This window comes from Bactrocera oleae, chromosome 6, assembly GCF_042242935.1.
Source record: "Bactrocera oleae isolate idBacOlea1 chromosome 6, idBacOlea1, whole genome shotgun sequence".
Taxonomy (NCBI): domain Eukaryota; kingdom Metazoa; phylum Arthropoda; class Insecta; order Diptera; family Tephritidae; genus Bactrocera; species Bactrocera oleae.
This window is the reverse complement of record NC_091540.1, coordinates 3,271,702-3,288,740: the sequence shown is the minus strand read 5'-3', so window position 1 is coordinate 3,288,740 and position 17,039 is coordinate 3,271,702. Positions and strand designations below refer to the sequence as shown.

Here is a 17,039-nt window from a genome sequence, read left to right as displayed (position 1 = left end):
ATTAATGCCTCTTAATTTTTATACCATTTAATAAAATTTTGATTTACAAAATCATTTTCTATTAGTTTATATTATAAAAAAAATACTAAAATAAATATTTGACAATTTCAGCGTTTGGCAGCATGTCGACTGTATGGGCATCGATCGTCAGAATATACCCGATGAATACCAGTGTGAAGTCTGTCAGCCACGACCGGTGGATAAAGCGCGAGCACGAGCGCTGCAACTAATGAAACGCAAAGAGCAAACTCAGCTTTTACTTTCGGCACAGTCAGCACATGCAACCGGTTCTACTGGCGCGTACTTAGGTGCCGCAAGCGGAGCTGGCAATCTGAGTGGCAATTATCAGTTGCCAGATGGACAACAACGGCATCTAGGTGGCAGCAACTCAAATGCATTAATGTTGGGTAGCGGAGCTGATGGCAACATGCATGGTCTCCCAAATAACATAACGCTCGGCACAACCAAGAAGGGTAAGGTTTTGAAGAAAACCGCCAAAGACGCGGCTAGTGGTAAAAAATCCAAGAAAGCCGAAAAACTTGCCGCTTTAGGTGGCAAACCGCCGCGTAAGGACTCAGGCGCCACCAAGAAGACAACGAAACGCAAGTCGAAGAGCGGCGATGGACTGAGCGCCAGTGCAACAGCTGCTGAAAAACATGCAGCCAATTTGCGGCAATGGATTGAGAATTACGAATTGGCCGTAACCAATCACTATTCGCCCGAGTTGCGTGCGCGCCTACATGCCATTACCAAGCAACCGAGTCTGCTACAAAGCATACTAAATACGGAGAATCGCGCACTGAAGGAATGCTGCAACAATGGTTTGGAGAATCGTGCCACTACTGTGCCACATGCGGGCGGTAAAATACTTATTAGCAACATGGATATTGCGCCGAGTTGCCCCATCTTCGAATTGCGCGGCAAATACATGCTTAGTCCGCAGTATAAAACACAAAACGCGTCGGTGAATATGAATTCGCCGCCACCCAGTAATTTTCTAGCAGCTACGCTGAAAGCGCATAAAACACCGGGACCATTCATTTTCTTCTATCAGTTACCGGACGCAGAGGCGCCCATGCAAACTATGAATCAAGATGGCTCCTATCCGCCGCTGCCGCCACAACCGGCTTATCTCAAGGGTCCGGAGATATGCGTCGATACACGTACCTACGGCAATGAAGCGCGCTTCGTGCGTCGCTCCTGTCGACCGAATGCCGAAATACAGCATCTCTTCGAGAAGGGCACCATACACCTATTCATTGTGGCAACAACACGCATACGCGCCAGCACCGAGATCACTATCAAGCATGAGCCACACGACTTACTTGCGATTGAGAACAAAAAGGCGACCGCCAGCAATTGCATAGTGCAGCCAACGAGCACAGCATGTGCCTGCGGTCTACTCAAGGATTGCCTCTTCGGGCCACCGCCAACGCAACAGTCTTTGGGCGCAGGCGGCGCAACGAAAACCAGCAGTCGCAAGTCAACGCTTTCCACCACCTTAAATGGAGGCGTACAGCTCAACAGCAGCGCGGCGGCCATGCAATTAACCATGGGTGGGTTGCCAGCCGGCAGCAATAAGAAGAAAGGCACCGCGCAAAACCTCAATCGCAATCGCTCGACATCGTCCAGTGGTGATAGCAGCATCGGCGCAACCGTAGCGCCTGGCATGAATAGTCCGAGCGTTGCTTTGCCCACAGCGCCGCTGAATATGAACGTTAACCTGACCTGCAATAGCTCGTACAAAAGTAATGGTGGTCTCAACATTTTGTCGACGCATGCGCTAGCCGCGTCTGCCGCGGTGCCCAATAGCAATGGCAACATGAGCGCCACCTCCTCTGTTTCTAGCGTAATGCATGATTCGGGCATTTGTACCTCGTCATCGTCGCCATCCGTTTCGATACCATCACCCACAGCCATACACATGCACTCACCTACGCCACAGGCGCAGTCGCAACCACAACAGCAAGCGCAGCAGACGCAACCAGTACCAACCGTAGCGAGCGTACAACGCGGTAGCAGCGGCGCGCTTTTCGTGCAACACAGTCCACAGCAACAGCAACAACACCAACAGATTTTAGGCGCTTTGCCAACGCCGTTGCTTTTGTCGCCGTCACAGCAATTGGTGCAACTACCAACGCAACCGCAACAACTACAACTACCAGCAATAACTAGCAACGCAAGCGGCGCATCATTGCTGCAAGAGGTGAACAGCACTGAAACAATGACGCCTGCTGCATTGGCCACAGCGAGTGACCCAACGCAGCCGCAAACGAATTTACTCATTCAACAGACGCAAGAGCAACAATTGCACCACAGCGAACTCGCTGGTCCGACCATAAGTGATGCCTCATTGGCTGCGGCGGCAGCGCTGCAATCGCTTAACACTGCTGTAACGCTAACCAGCAGTTGTGCAACGTTAGCGCCAAGCGCTGTAATAAGCAATAATAATAGTGTTGTTGTTGTCACCCCTGAAATTAGAACGCCTGGCGAAGTTGAAGCGAATGAGACCGAAAAGCAGCAGCAACAGACACAATACTTTGTTGCTACGCCCACGCCGCCAGCTCAGCAAGATTTCGTAGATGGTAGCATGCAAGCGACAGCACATCAGCAGCAGCAACAACAACAACAACAACAACCGCCACAAACGTTAACCACAGTGGATCTACCACCACCGACACAGAGCCACGCTTCAATTGGCGCCGCTTCGCCCAACGCTGCCCCGAAATCACCACAGAAGCACAGCAACAATGCAGCGCACGCCGCGTATGTACCACCGAATAGCGCGCGTAGCCACAAAACGCCTGCCGCTAAGTCATCGAGCTCACGTTCTACCAGTTTCTCGGAGGACGATCACCAACAGCAACAACACAACACAAGCAGCGGTAGCGTCAATGATGACACATCGGTGGTGACACCAAATTCAAAAGATAAGCCAAAGCTTTCACGCGAAGATCGTAAAATGGAAGCCATACTGCGCGCGATTGAGAAAATGGAACGCAATCAGCAACGAAAAAATCAAACCAAATCTGGTGGCAGCGCGTCCGCCGGCGCCACCAAAAGACGCAATAGCAACAGTAATTCGCCAACCACGCCCACCAAACGTATTATGGGCGATTTGAGCAGCAGTAGCGGACGCGTATCGGTGGCTAATGCGCGCAAGAAAAAACGCAAAGCGCACAAATCGTACAGTGGTCATAGCGCACAGGCGCGCAAGCGTCGCAAAAGTCGCATGAACAGCAGCAATGAATCCGTAGATGGCGCAGTCAACAGCGCTGGCAACGTCAATGTACATTCGGAGGCAGAATCAACATCGCTGCTATCGCCCGCAGCGCCACTAGCAACTACAGCACCCAATTATCAGCATACGCATGCGGAGCAGAGCGATACTGCCGCGACCACTAATGAAGATCAGGCAGCTGGTCTGCTACTCGCTTTTGCAAATCCCAATCTGAAAATGTCGCCGACGCCACAACAATCACCGCAAACAGTGGCATCACCAACAGCACAACAGCAGCAGTACGCGGCACACTACGCGCTGGATCAATTGAAATCACCTCAACACCGAACGGCAACCAGCGGTGGTAATGGCGCCTCACCGCCCGCCACGCCAGTCAGTTCCGCCTGCCTGCTAATCGAAGCGGCAGTTGGACCGCTGCAAGAGCACATGGACGGCGCTAGCCCAAGTGGTGAGTTCAAATACCCCAATAAAACCAAAACGAAGAAAGTGCTCATGTCCAATTGGCTGCTAAATCAAGTAGATGCCGACACCAGTGGCAGTGACTCACCACCGCCGACTACGCCAACACCACCACCAGCAACGAATAGTAGTGGCGCTGATGCGTTAGTGCCACAACCAACACCCTTGCCCACTGGCGCAATGCTCGGCTTAGACTCATTGGTACAAGCGGCTACAATGTGTGATTATAGGAAACAGCACAACGAGGCGGATGCCAGCTATATGCCCAACGATACACACTGTGGCGCGCCCATGAGCGTCGATGAACCAGAAAATCTTAGCATGGCAGCGCAGAAAGTCGAAGAATTCATACAGCAAACAGAGCGCGGTAACAGCGGCGTCTACAATCCGGCCGCACTCGCTGGTGCTAGCGGTACACCACGCAGTCTACTTCATTTGCCGCTTCAGGTGAGCACTTGCAGCAACAATTCCTCTGTCAAGAAACGTTGGTTACGCCAAGCGATTAGCGAAGAAACCACCACAGATGAATCGATGACGCCAACACCTACAACAGCAGCCATGTCTGCGTGCTTGCAACATGCCTCACCCACAACCGCGGCGGCGGCCGCGCACTTGAACGCTGTGCTGAATGTGCCCAATGGCTTTACGACGCCGCTGAAGAAGCGTCGACTTATTATCAGTGGCGACGTGAAGGAGGAAGAGGATGTGGGCGGCAGCAGTGTAGCTTCACCCGCAGCTGGTGTTAACAACGTCTTCGAGTCGCCAGTAATTGGACTAGTCAAGACAGAAGCAACAGCAGCGGCACCTAGCGCCGAACATGGCATGACAGCCAAAAATATGCTGGCAACGGCGGCAGGTAGGCTTGCCGAGGTGGATGTGATGAATGTGAACGCTGGCGAGATGTCAAGAGCATGTATAAAGAATGAGGCAGAGACGAGTGATGAGGAGGAAGTGGATGAAGAGGAGGATGATGCGGAGGAGGAGCGCGATGATGTGGATGTCGTAGGTGGCGTTGGCCTGCATGAGCTGCAAACAAGTGCAACCACAACAACAATATCACATATGACAGATAAATGTTTTAAGCAGGAAACTACAAAGGAAGAGCACTTGCTGGAAGCGCCGCAACAGCTGAAGACGACAGCGGATGAGCTGAAGCCCGACGCTATGCTTATGGATCAGGATGACGATGTGGATATCTTGCGTTCGCCTAGTCCAGGGCATCAGCAAATGCTCGCCGCCGAAGATAATCTGGTCAAAATTGAACCGGAGGACACAAGTGGCGGCGATGACGTTAAAATCGATGTGGAGCGCGAAGAAAGCATGGCGGGTGATAAGTTCGAGGAGATGGTATTAATGCAAGTGAAGAAAGAAGAAGCTGCAAATGAAATTGCTGAACGCTTAGTTGCGACGGATGCAGCCGACGGCGCTAAACTCAATGTCGCGGAGGTTGAAAAGTCCATAAAATCCGCTCCAACTGAAGAAAATGCTATTGCAGCGGATGAAAAACCCTACAAGCAGTTGTTTGAAGCTGCTGGAAAGGTGGAGCAACCAAAAAAGGAAGAGCAAACACAAACATTTTCAGCAAGTAAACCTAAGTTGGAATCTCCGCAAGCTTCCGTGTCTACATACAACACTGCGGTGACGCCCGTCAAAGCTCAGGAGCGCATATCCAACACACCAACCAAAGCATCCCCATTAAAATTGCTCACACTCGATGGCAGCAGCATAATGTCGTCTGATGAGCCGCTCAAGAAGCGTTTTAAACTAGAGATTTCAACAGTAGAGACTTCAGCTTCAACGACGGAAGTGCAACAAACTTCGTTGCTAAAACCGTTATCTGCGCGCATGGCCGAAATGTCAAAACCAAGTGACAATACTGATATTGTGCCAACAACATCAGCTACAACTGCTGCACCCGCCACATTACCCAAACCCTCAGCGACGCTTAAAGTTGAGACTTGCGCGAACAACACGTCTGCAATCGCGGCCACACAACTAAACTGTATGACCTTTTTAGCTGCAGCCGCAGCAGCCGCTATTGAACGCAAGCCACCACCACCACCGCCGATTCCAACGGCAACTGCAGCCGCACAGGCGCCAATTACTACACAGTCTACAACAATAACCGCCACAGCGGCTGTCAACGCAACGAACTCGGAAGCTGGTACTGTTAATGTCAATAATGTGGCAACGCCATTGCCTAATAGCGGTAGCGTTTCCACAGCGCTCGCGCCACGCAAACAGAATGCCGCTAACAACAACAACAGCAATGAACGCAAAGTACCGCTAACCGATGATGACATACAAGCCTGTCTGCATTCCTTCCACAAGGAGAATATACTTATCTTACAGTCACGCAACAACAAAAAGTCAAAACCAAATGCCACCACAGCAACAGCAATTGGCGGTAGCGCCAACGAGTTGGTGGGTAAAAGTGCCAAGTTAACGGAAAACAAATCCTCATCCACCACAAATTTTTCGTCGCATCACAGTCATCATCATGCGCATAACGACACCGTGAAAAGTGTTGGAAGTAGCAGCAAACACAGTAGCGCTTCCAAGTCGTTAACCAATTCGAGCAGCAGTAGCTCGTCTTCGACTAAAAAATTGCACAAGAAGGAGCGCAAGGGCAAGGAATATAGCAGCAGTAGCAGTCGTTCCTCTTCGGCGCACAGTGGCAAGTTGTCCAGTTCCAGTTCGAAAAAGGCGTCTTCATCATCACACAAAAAGGATTATGTCAGCGGTAAAAGTAGCGGCAGCTCCATATCGTTGCCGAGCGCCAAACAACAAACACATAGTAGTGCATCGAGCTACAACAACTCGAATAATAGCAACAGTGCGTCTGTTGGCGGCGATGGCAAAGATCGCGCCGATGAACGCCGCGAACGCGACAATAATCGTGAGCAGCGCGGCTTCGATAAAGAGCGTCATCATCGTCATCGCACCACATCGGCATCATCGAATGCCAACAATGCAGTGCCTCAAACTCAAACACCCGCAGCTGCCAACTCAACAACACCTACGCCGCCACCGCCGCCTATCAGCAAGAAGCGTCAGCTGAACTTTGAGCAGGAACTCACGAAAGATTTGCCATTGGTGAATGCCGTCACCAGCAACAGCAGTCGGCATCGCAAAGACAGCGGCAGCCGCGACAGTCGCGACGATATGTTGAGCTCATCCTGCTCAAGTAGCAGCAACAGCAGTCTGGCGGCGCGTAAGCGACGCGAGTCTTCCTCCTCTTCGGGTGGCGGTAGTCGGCATCGGCATAACAGTGGTAGCAGTTGTGGCGGTGCGGAGAAAGACACTTTAGCCGCACACAAATCTGCGGTCGCTGAACATAACGGTATATTAGCTGGCGCACACGTGTCGCCGCTTCCGCCACCCACCTATGTGCGTGAACATGTCGCCATACCGCACTTCAATAATGTCGTCGTCAGCGGTCCACCACCACCGCTCATGGCCGCTTACTTCAGTGGCATTGGCGCGGTGCCTGGCAGCAATGTGGATGCCTCCATGGGTACACCCATCGCCACCTATGTGCCAACGCCAGCTATGCCGCCCGCTACAGGCGCAGCGCCGCAACCAACGCACAATCATAGTCTCTTAAAGACACTTCCCATGCAGCCAGTGCTTAGCCATTTGAGTGCAGCAGTGCATATGCAGCCAGCACTGCCAACGTTGTCTTCGTCCAACGGTTGCAATATAGCGGTGTTGCCGCCATCCTCGGCTACAGTGGCGCCACCCGCATTACACTCTCCCGGCGCCTCTGGTGGCTTGCTACCTTGTAACAGCGGCGGCGTCAATTCTGCAACGTCGACCTATAACAGTATTTATGGTAAATTGCGTGATAATCCATCCGCCATAGTGCCACCGACACTGAGCGCTGTAACATCCGCGTTAGCAGGTCCGTCAGTAACACCGAGCGTTGGCGTTGGCAAAACAGCCGTAACCGCGGCAGTAGGTGTTTCAGCGAACATCAGCCTATCTGAGTATTTGGACACCAAAGTGAAGAGCTACAGTACCACGTTGGGCGGCTATGCAACACCAGCACATACCTATGTTGGTGGCAGTGGGGTTGCCAGCGCGTCCAGCAAAGCAACCAACAACAACATATCAAGCAATAGTGTGACTACTGCTGAAAGTATATCTGCTGTGGCTACACCACTAGAGTCTCCAGTTGCTAGCAAATTGCCAACCCCATTAAAATTGCCGCTTACAAGAACCGCTAGTCACGATCCGCGTCTCAATCCGCAGCTAAATGCACCCGAACCGCCGCCGGCGCCGAAACGTAAACTCTCCATCAATGAGTATCGTAAGCGTATGCAATTATCAACGGACAGTACAACGCCGTCAACACCCGAACCACCGGCGGCGAGTAGCACGGCCACGACGCCCACGGCACACATGACGCCCACTTCGTTGAACAACAGCTTCGTGCAAGCTTACAATAGTATTGTGAATGCTTCGCCCGAGGAGATGGCGCGACAGTTGTCAGCATCGCCAACAACACTAACGCTCAACAAGTACACGCTCAATTCGCCGGAGCGCAAGCGTCGGCATAGCGGCTCCGACAAAGAGCAGCCACATCTGCGTCATAGCGCGCCTTATGATGAGGTGTCGGGACTGTTGAACAGTAGCACCGGCAGCAGCAGCAGTTGTGGCAATGCAAGTGACACCTCGTTGACGAATTTGAACCACGAAGACGATGGCAGAAAAGGTAAGTGGAGAATTATTGTAAATAATGAAAAATAGAATAAAAAAACAATAAACAAAATAAAAAAGTAATAGAAAATAAAAAAAAAATTATAGAAAAAAATCTATGAAAAAAAAAATTAAAAATTAAACGTTAAAATATATAAATAAAAAATTAAAAAATATAATAATTTGAATATATAATACAGCTTAAAGTATAATAAATTGATATAATTAACATTAATATTACAAACAAAAAAAAATAGAAAAAAAGTTTAATATAAAAAAAATATTAGAAAAAAATAAAAAGTAATAGAAAATTGAATAAAACATAAAAGAATAAAAATTAGAGAATAAAATAAAATTTAAATAAAATCAACAGCAAAATAAAGTATAAGAACTAATAAACAAGAATAAAAAATTTTATAAAACAAATAAAATTGAATTCAAAAAATAAATAAAGTTCAATTCAAAAAATAAATAAAAGATATTACTAACAAAATAATAGATAAAAAACATAATGAAAAAATATTTATAAATAAAAAATAAAAAGAAATAAAAATAAAAATTAAAAAATTTAAAAGTAATAGAAAATTTAAAAAATAATAAGAAAATTAAAAAGTTTCGAAAAAAGAAAAATTTAAGTATACAAATTATTCATCAACTTTTTGTAATATGGCTACCCAATACGTTGTATATTTACATTATTTATCGTAAAAAAACAGAAAGTTATAGCATACAATTTTTTTCTTTGCTAGGACAATTTAGCGCAGCACCGACATTACTTGAGAAACAGCAAGAGAAGCTTTGTGAACGTTTAAAATTATTGCGCAATATGAAAAAGAGTGTGGCAACGCTAAGCAGCGCCGCAAGTGAGTTTGCTAACCTCAAAAAAGGTGAGTGAACATTTCCAAACCATTCTATTTTCATGCATTGCAAAAATAATATGCATACAATTGATATTACCGACATTATATAACTAGTATAAATAAACCAAAACATAAATCAAAAAGTGCTTTCCGTTCAATTTACACAATTACGGGTTTTTTTACACTATAAAAATTACTCACCTCATTCCAACAACCGTTACAGACTGTGATCTCTATGTGAATCGTACGAACAGCATCTCGTCCACGGACAATTTGGACAATTGTCTAGAGGAAATCTCCTCTTCCTCCTCCTCGTCATCGTCCACATCGCGCGCCTCTTCGCGTGAAGCAAGTCCCGAACGTAGTGGTGTTGTCAGTAGCAGCAGCAGCAGTGCAAGCGTCTGTAAACGTGCCACCAGCACTACTAGCTCTAATCATAAGTGGCTGCATGAGACGGAAACAACAACAACAGCGGCAAAAAATATAAACGCCAATGCAACGCGTGGTGACACACCGACACGCGATGATGTGTTGGTAGCGGCGAGATGTGGCAGTGAGTCGGCGACGTGAGGAAGCCAAGGCGTTACAGGCATAAACGACGACATGTACGATGTTAATGTGGTGAAAAAGTATGTCGCGGCGGCAGCAGCTAGTGTGTTGCAGTAAGGCACAGTACAGCGTAGACGTGTTGGTAAGGTTGCTAATAAGTCAAGCAAGAACGACAACTACAGTTCTTCTGCTAAATTAGAAGTACCGAAGGCGCATGAGCAACCAAATGCAATATTCAATTGATTTCGCTTCAATGCATAACGGTTCTGTTTTTCCTAGCCTTCAACTTTTCTGTGACTATTGTGAATTGTTTTTGTAAAATTCGTTTGCTGTTGCATTTTTCATAAATGCATACACACATGTACATATTATATATATGTATATATGTATGTATATGTATATATTATATACTGGCTTATTGCACAGACAAAATTGAAAGAGTACCAAAACAAAAAAAAAAAAAAAGTAAAACAAGTAAACTTAACGAATCGAAAAGCAATAATAACAAATTCTGTTGATGAAACGTTTTATATAGTATATCTATATGTATCAGCTATGTTGTTGTATAACAGTGCGCAACAAAAAACACATTAATATTAAATCAATCAATTTCCTAATACGCCCCACTACACCCTAGTAGCTACGTATACACACACACCCACATGCTCACACAAACACACACACTGAATCCTCGAATTAGCGTAAGTGTTTAGTTTAACGGTAACTAATATTAATAATGAAATTTAATGCTAATGTAAATAATACCTAATTAATGTTATTAATGTTAGTTAATTACAGCTTGTGTGCGTGTAAATAATTAATATAAATCGATATATTAGTTAATTACAAGAAAGCTTAAAGCATTACTTTTGCAATCAACAATAAATAAAAACAGCCTTTGCAGTGTTCGTAGCAAATAATGCCAAAACAAGTTGAGCCAGCCAGCAGTGACGTGAGAAAATGGTTTATACATTTTGCCGCAAGAGTAAATATAACTGTTATTAATTTTAATTTTTTTTTTGTAGTATTAAATAACTGCGAAATGTCTTATAAATAGTGAATTTCTTAGAAAATATGTTTTACTTTTTAAACATTTCATTGCACTTTCTTATATATTATATATTGTGGTTAGTAGAAAATTTGTAACACAACGTTTGAAAACCGGTTCTATAAAGTCGATGTGCTGCCAGATTTTATATCTGGAACTATTCGTGGCGTGTTTTACTTTGCTACAACAAAAACAATCACGTTAAAAATGATTTTAAACAAAGTTTTGTAGCATCATTTTTGGTTTAGCTTTTTAATTTTTATTTTGCCATGCAAAAGTTAAATTTCTTTGAACATTTTTAAATTAGCATTCTATTCAAATTCGTAGAATTCAGAATAAAATTTTGTTTTTTGAGAGTTAAATTTTTTATATTAAAAAGTTAAAAGATTTTACATCAAAACTTTTCAATTTCTTCCATTTTATTTTAATTATTAAAATTTTAATTTTTCGTGCAAGAATCAAAAAATGTTCGTACGAAAAAAGGGCAAAATTGAAGTATAAAAGTTCGAAAAAGCACAAAAATTTGTTTCTTTAAAGATACAAATTTTTGTTTTTGCAAAAAAATAAAAACTTTTTTTTGTATATTAAACTTTTTCCACTCTGTACCAATAATTAAAATTTTAATTTTTTTTCTGCAAGAAATAAAAATTTTTCCTTTAAAATTTAAAAATTTTATTTTTAAAAAACTAAAATTTTTCTTTCAAAAATTTATTATAAATATTCCAAAAGCTCAAAAAATATGCTACAAAAATTGCTAAGACCAATGCTAAAATAACCGGTTTTCAATTTTCTACCTTTGCTGACACTGTCAGAAAGTTTGTCACTGAAATTCAATATTCTATTCAGCAAGCAATTAAATTTTTAAACCTATAAAAATGTTGCCACATTTAGAAAGGTGTGAGTTGCTGTGTAGAAAGATATTACTAAAAAAAATTCTCTCAAAAAAACAAATACAAAATTTTCTAATAACTTTACCTACAATTGGCATACTACAGACATGTAGATACATACATACAATGTAATACTTTCCTAACAAAAAAAGCAAAAACTCTTACAACACACCGTTACATCCGTGTTATAATTTACTCTTTGCAAACACTTTTCTGTTTTACTTTCTCTTTTAACATTCGTTTCTTAATTCTCTGTTGATAAGCCATTATTTAAATATAACATATATAATACCGAATCAAACTTGCTAATTTTTTAAAATTAATTTTCTGCTGTTTTTGTATTATATAGCAATTAAAAATAAACAATAAAAGCTAATGTCAATAGCAACAAGTCAATGTAATTAATAATTTTTTAATATAAATACAAATAATTATTTGTTTTTAGTTACTGACTGCAGTGCGTAGGTGTGAAAATAATTAAATATCTTCTATTTTTATATGGTGTGGTGTGTATGCACTGGCGGGTGGGGTATAGGAAATAAAAACTTAATGTGGTTACAGAATTTTAAATCAAAAGTGAAAAATTAATAGAACTAATGAAAAAAATCAAAGAATTAATTTAAAAAAAAATATATATATATATATTTTTCATAAATAAAAATTAAACTTTTCAAAAAAAAAATTATAAATTTCTTAAAAAAATATATAATTTTTCGAAAAAAAAAAATATAATTTAAAAAAATATATAATTTAAAAATAATAATTTTTCCAAAAAAAAGTAATAAAAAATTCCAAAAATTTATAATTTTGTGTAGTTATTTAAAATATCGCCGGAAAGAAAAAATGTGTACTCAACTCGTTTAATCTCTGTTTGACCTTTTGCGCTTTCCTACGGATTTGTCCAACTTGAAAAATGTGCCAAGCCGCTTAGTGAGCTTGTAGCCAGCACTATCTAATATTACCTGATTTTATTATTACCTTTTAGTTATAATAACATAACAGCGCGACGCTAAGCTGTCTTTAGAAATTAGTTTTGTTTCCTTTGCTACTTATTTACTTTAAATTTTATTCTATTGTATTAGACGCTAATTACACTTTAATGTAGCGTAAAGTGCTGAATGCCAGCGCTGGCTTGTGGAAAATGGTGAAATATTTTTTTTTTTTAATGTATTTTTTCACTAGCGGTTATTTTTCAGCAGCAAATTGCATATAAAAAACTAAATCATTTATTGAATTAATGTTTTTAAGCGAACTTATTTTTAACCCAGTTTCTACATTTTTTTTTTTTTACTTTTCAAATATTTTTCTGTACATCTAACATTGCTACATACTCACATATTTTATTAACTCCCTCTACTTTTAACTTATTTGCGTTATTATTTGCGGTTTGTGTGCAAATTAAGTGCGTTACAACAAACAAAAAAGATAGCAGAAAGCAAAAATGAAAATCAACAACATTTAACTACTTATAAAACTATTGCTAATCGTAAATATTTAACGTTTCTTTAAACGAAACTCAAACGAAATTATTTCAAAAATAATACAACTAGCCTAGTTAAGTTACTAAGTGAGCGCAGCAGCAAAATTGAAATTTAAAGATGAAGTTATGAAGAAAACTACAGAAAAAGAAATAAAATAAAAAACAATAAAAGTTGTAAAATTTCTAAAAAAATCAGTACAAAATAATAATAATTTAATAAAAAGTAAATGTGTAAAAACGAAATTTAAATTAAAAAACTGTTATATATGCCTATCTTTTTCATTTTCAAAAGCGTATTGAAATTAAAATTAAATTTAAAAGTTTAACAAAATGTAGTTTTAAAACAATTAGTTTATAAATATTGTTATACACAATCAAACTAAACAAACACAAAAAAAAATATACATATACATATATAAAACAAAAAACAACTAAATATTGAAATTATAAAATTACTTCGCTATATTTAAAAAAATGTACATTAAAATAAAAACTTAACATAATTATAATTAAATTTAGTACTTTAATAACACTACATGTAGATAATATATAATTACTAATTAAATATAGTTAAAAAAATCAAATATGTAAATATGTCAAGAAAGCAGTTAGTAATGAGCGCGTGCATGTTGTGGCAGCGTCGTAGTTGTAGCGTTAACGAGTAAGCGTGTAGCGGTGTTGGTGTCCCCAAGGCGCACGTGCAGGCGTTTTTTTGTTGTATTGGCACGAAAAATATTTTTTCTATAAAACCTACATATTTTTAAATTTTGTTGCACGCGTTTTCTATGCAGGCATAGAAATCGTTAATTGGTGTAAGCGAAACAAAAAAAAAAATGAATATGCAAAAATTAAAAAAAAAATGAAATTAGCAAAAATATAAAAATATAACAAAATATGCAAAAATATGAAAAATAAAAATGAAAAAATAAAATTTGTTTTGAATAGTATGAAAGTTACAAAAGTGTTAAGAGAAAAAACATGCAATGATATAAAAAATATTATTAAACTGTGCAAAAATAAAAAACTTAAACAAAAATAAACAACACAATATTTTTTTTATTGTAATGAAAATTACAAAAATTTATTCAAAAATAATAATATAAATTACGAAAAAAATTCTTTAAAATAATGAAAATTACAATTTTTTTTTTAAATATTTATTAAAAATAATTTTTATGCAGTAAAGATAATTACAAAGATTTCTTTAAAAAATAATAACGAAAATTACAATTTTTTTTAATGTCAATTAGTCATGAGAATTACAATTATTAAGAAATAACTGTAATAAATACAATTTTTTTTTTAATAATAATGAAAATTACAAATTTTTTTTTTAAAAATGTCAAAAGTTAAAAATTAAAAAATTAATAGTAATAAATATTTAAAAAATTTAATACAGTTCAGAATAATTACAGTAACTATGAAAAACAACAAAAAATGCAGAAATGAAAGAATAAATTTATAACTTTTACACAAAACTCTTTCTCGCCACTGTTAGTTGCTGCTGCTACTGTGGCTGTTTGAAAATGAAATAAATATTCTGTGCCTCGCAGCATTTGACACCTGCACAGCCGCCCGAACACGCCTAGATTTTGTAAATATGTAGTCTATACGATTTTTATTGTTAGTACAGTAAGTTTCAAAGCAAAATAATGCATACAAAACTATATATATAGTACATATATAAATATAGCTATGAAGAAACCCAATGAAATTTAAAAAAAATTAAAAAAAAAGATGCATAAACACCCACACACACACACTTGTAATTAAAGCTATAATTAATGAATGAGCGCGATGCACACGCATTCATATTGTATATATTCAATATACATACAAATACATACATACACTTGTTGCTGCTATGTTTCTTGTTGGAAGCTGTTCGCTGAGACGCAAGTGCTGGTGTGTGGTGTGCGTTTTGTTATAAAATATTGTACTTTTAACACTTGTAAATATGCCTATAAATATATTTTATTATTATATACATACATAGTAAATGGAAATGAAGAGGGAAAAACAAAAACAAAACTTTGAAATAAGCAACGCGTTGTGCAACTGCGCTCAGCTAAATTTTAATTTAAATTAAATACTTATATATAATATATATATATATATATATATATATATATATATTTGCAACAACTATGTATAGTAACCTGTAAAAAAACACGTAGATAAGTATACTTAAAATTATTTTTCATCATTAATACATTTTATTTGATTTTTATTACATTTACTTTAATTGTTTACTTTTAATTTATCGCTAATGAGAGAATTTAATTGGCCTGTGACCCTAAAATATAAAAACACGCAAACACATACACTTACACAACCGTACACACACACAACCCAAACCAATGTGAAAATAAAAAATTTTTATACTTGAAAAAAAAACTGATAATTTGTGTTTTTGCATTTTTTGAAATAAGTTGTTTCTAAATATTTCTACATATTTTTAGTTTATTCGTCCTGCATGGGCGTATGCGGAATCTTACTTTTTTTGTATTTTTTTTTTTTATTTGTTTTTAAAACATTAGGTTGCATACTTTTTTGTGACATTTTTGAGTACTTTGGTAAATTTTTGTATAAATATTCTTATAACGGAACTATGCTATATGTATGTATATATTGGCAATAATAATGGAAAAAAATTAAGTTTTTAGAGTATTCAGGCTGCACCGTTAATTTAGTCGATTGCTTATACTAATACGAATATGTATGTAAATTGCTAATTTACTCAATTAAGCGGCTGTCTGGAACGAATTTTTACATAATCTGTCATTTACAAAACTTCAAGAGACATCTGAATGCCAAAAAATAATACTTCTTGAACTCATAAGAAATCAACTAATAAAATTTTATAATAAACTTAACAGAGTATATTACGTTTGCAACGAAGTTTGAAACACCCAAAAGGAGACGTCAGAGACCCTAAAGAGTATATATATAAATGATCAGCGTGACAAGCTGAGTGGATTTAGCTATGTCCGTCTGTCCGTCCGTCTGTAAAGATGCGAATTAATCCCTCAGTTTTTGAGATATCGATCTGAAATTTTACACACGTGCTTTAAAAGCATATAACTGCCATACAAACTGAACGATCGGTATTAAGTTTTAGTATAGAAAACTTTTATTCGACGACTTATCTTCACGAAATTTGGCATGCATCACTATACGAAGCAACGGTATAATCTTCGAATAAATTCTTCAAATCGGACCATTATAGTACATATATAGCTGCCATACAAACTGACCGAACTTATATGGAACATTTTTTATTTGTGAAGATTATTATAGCTTCGGTGCAGTTAACGTTTTTTCTTGTTTTTCTTTTTCAATTACAATATATTGTACTTATCATTAAAAGTTTTATGGAATTTACCATATTATCTTAGTTAACATTGCCTTGAAGATAAATTATTTATATACATAAAATATATTGCTTCGAAAAAAATTTTGGTGCGTCAAATATTGAACACCTACATACATAATATCTAAGATTTCAAAATTAAAAAAGAAATTGATTTTATGTTTTTTTTAAATAAATATTAAAAAACAATTATTTTAAACAATTTTTTTAAAACTTTAAAAAATTAATAAATAAATTTTAAAACTAAAACAATATATATTTTTTGCAAATATATAATTTTTAAAACCAAATATTAACAAAAATATTTTTAAGAAAAAAATTAACAAAAAAGACCAAGTCAAATTCAAAAAAATCTGTTTTTTACTTCTAAATTATTAATTAATAAAAATTATATATTGAAGGTCTATTTTTGAAGCTTAAAAACAATTACAATGAAAA

The 17,039-nt window shown here is 38.5% G+C and overlaps 1 protein-coding gene across 2 annotated transcripts in view; it reads left to right on the top strand.

Moving 5' to 3' along the window:
- upSET (SET domain-containing protein upSET) overlaps window positions 1-15,632 on the top strand; it is a 29,456-nt gene extending 13,824 nt beyond the window's left edge. For both annotated transcript variants that reach the window (XM_036358343.2, XM_014232986.3), the window contains 3 exons: window positions 112-8,417; window positions 9,151-9,288; window positions 9,485-15,632. In XM_036358343.2, the coding sequence (XP_036214236.2) occupies window positions 112-8,417; window positions 9,151-9,288; window positions 9,485-9,831 (8,791 nt within the window). In that variant the 3' untranslated portion in view covers window positions 9,832-15,632. The remainder of the gene's footprint in view (window positions 1-111; window positions 8,418-9,150; window positions 9,289-9,484) is intronic.
- The last annotated feature ends 1,407 nt before the right edge of the window (window positions 15,633-17,039 follow it).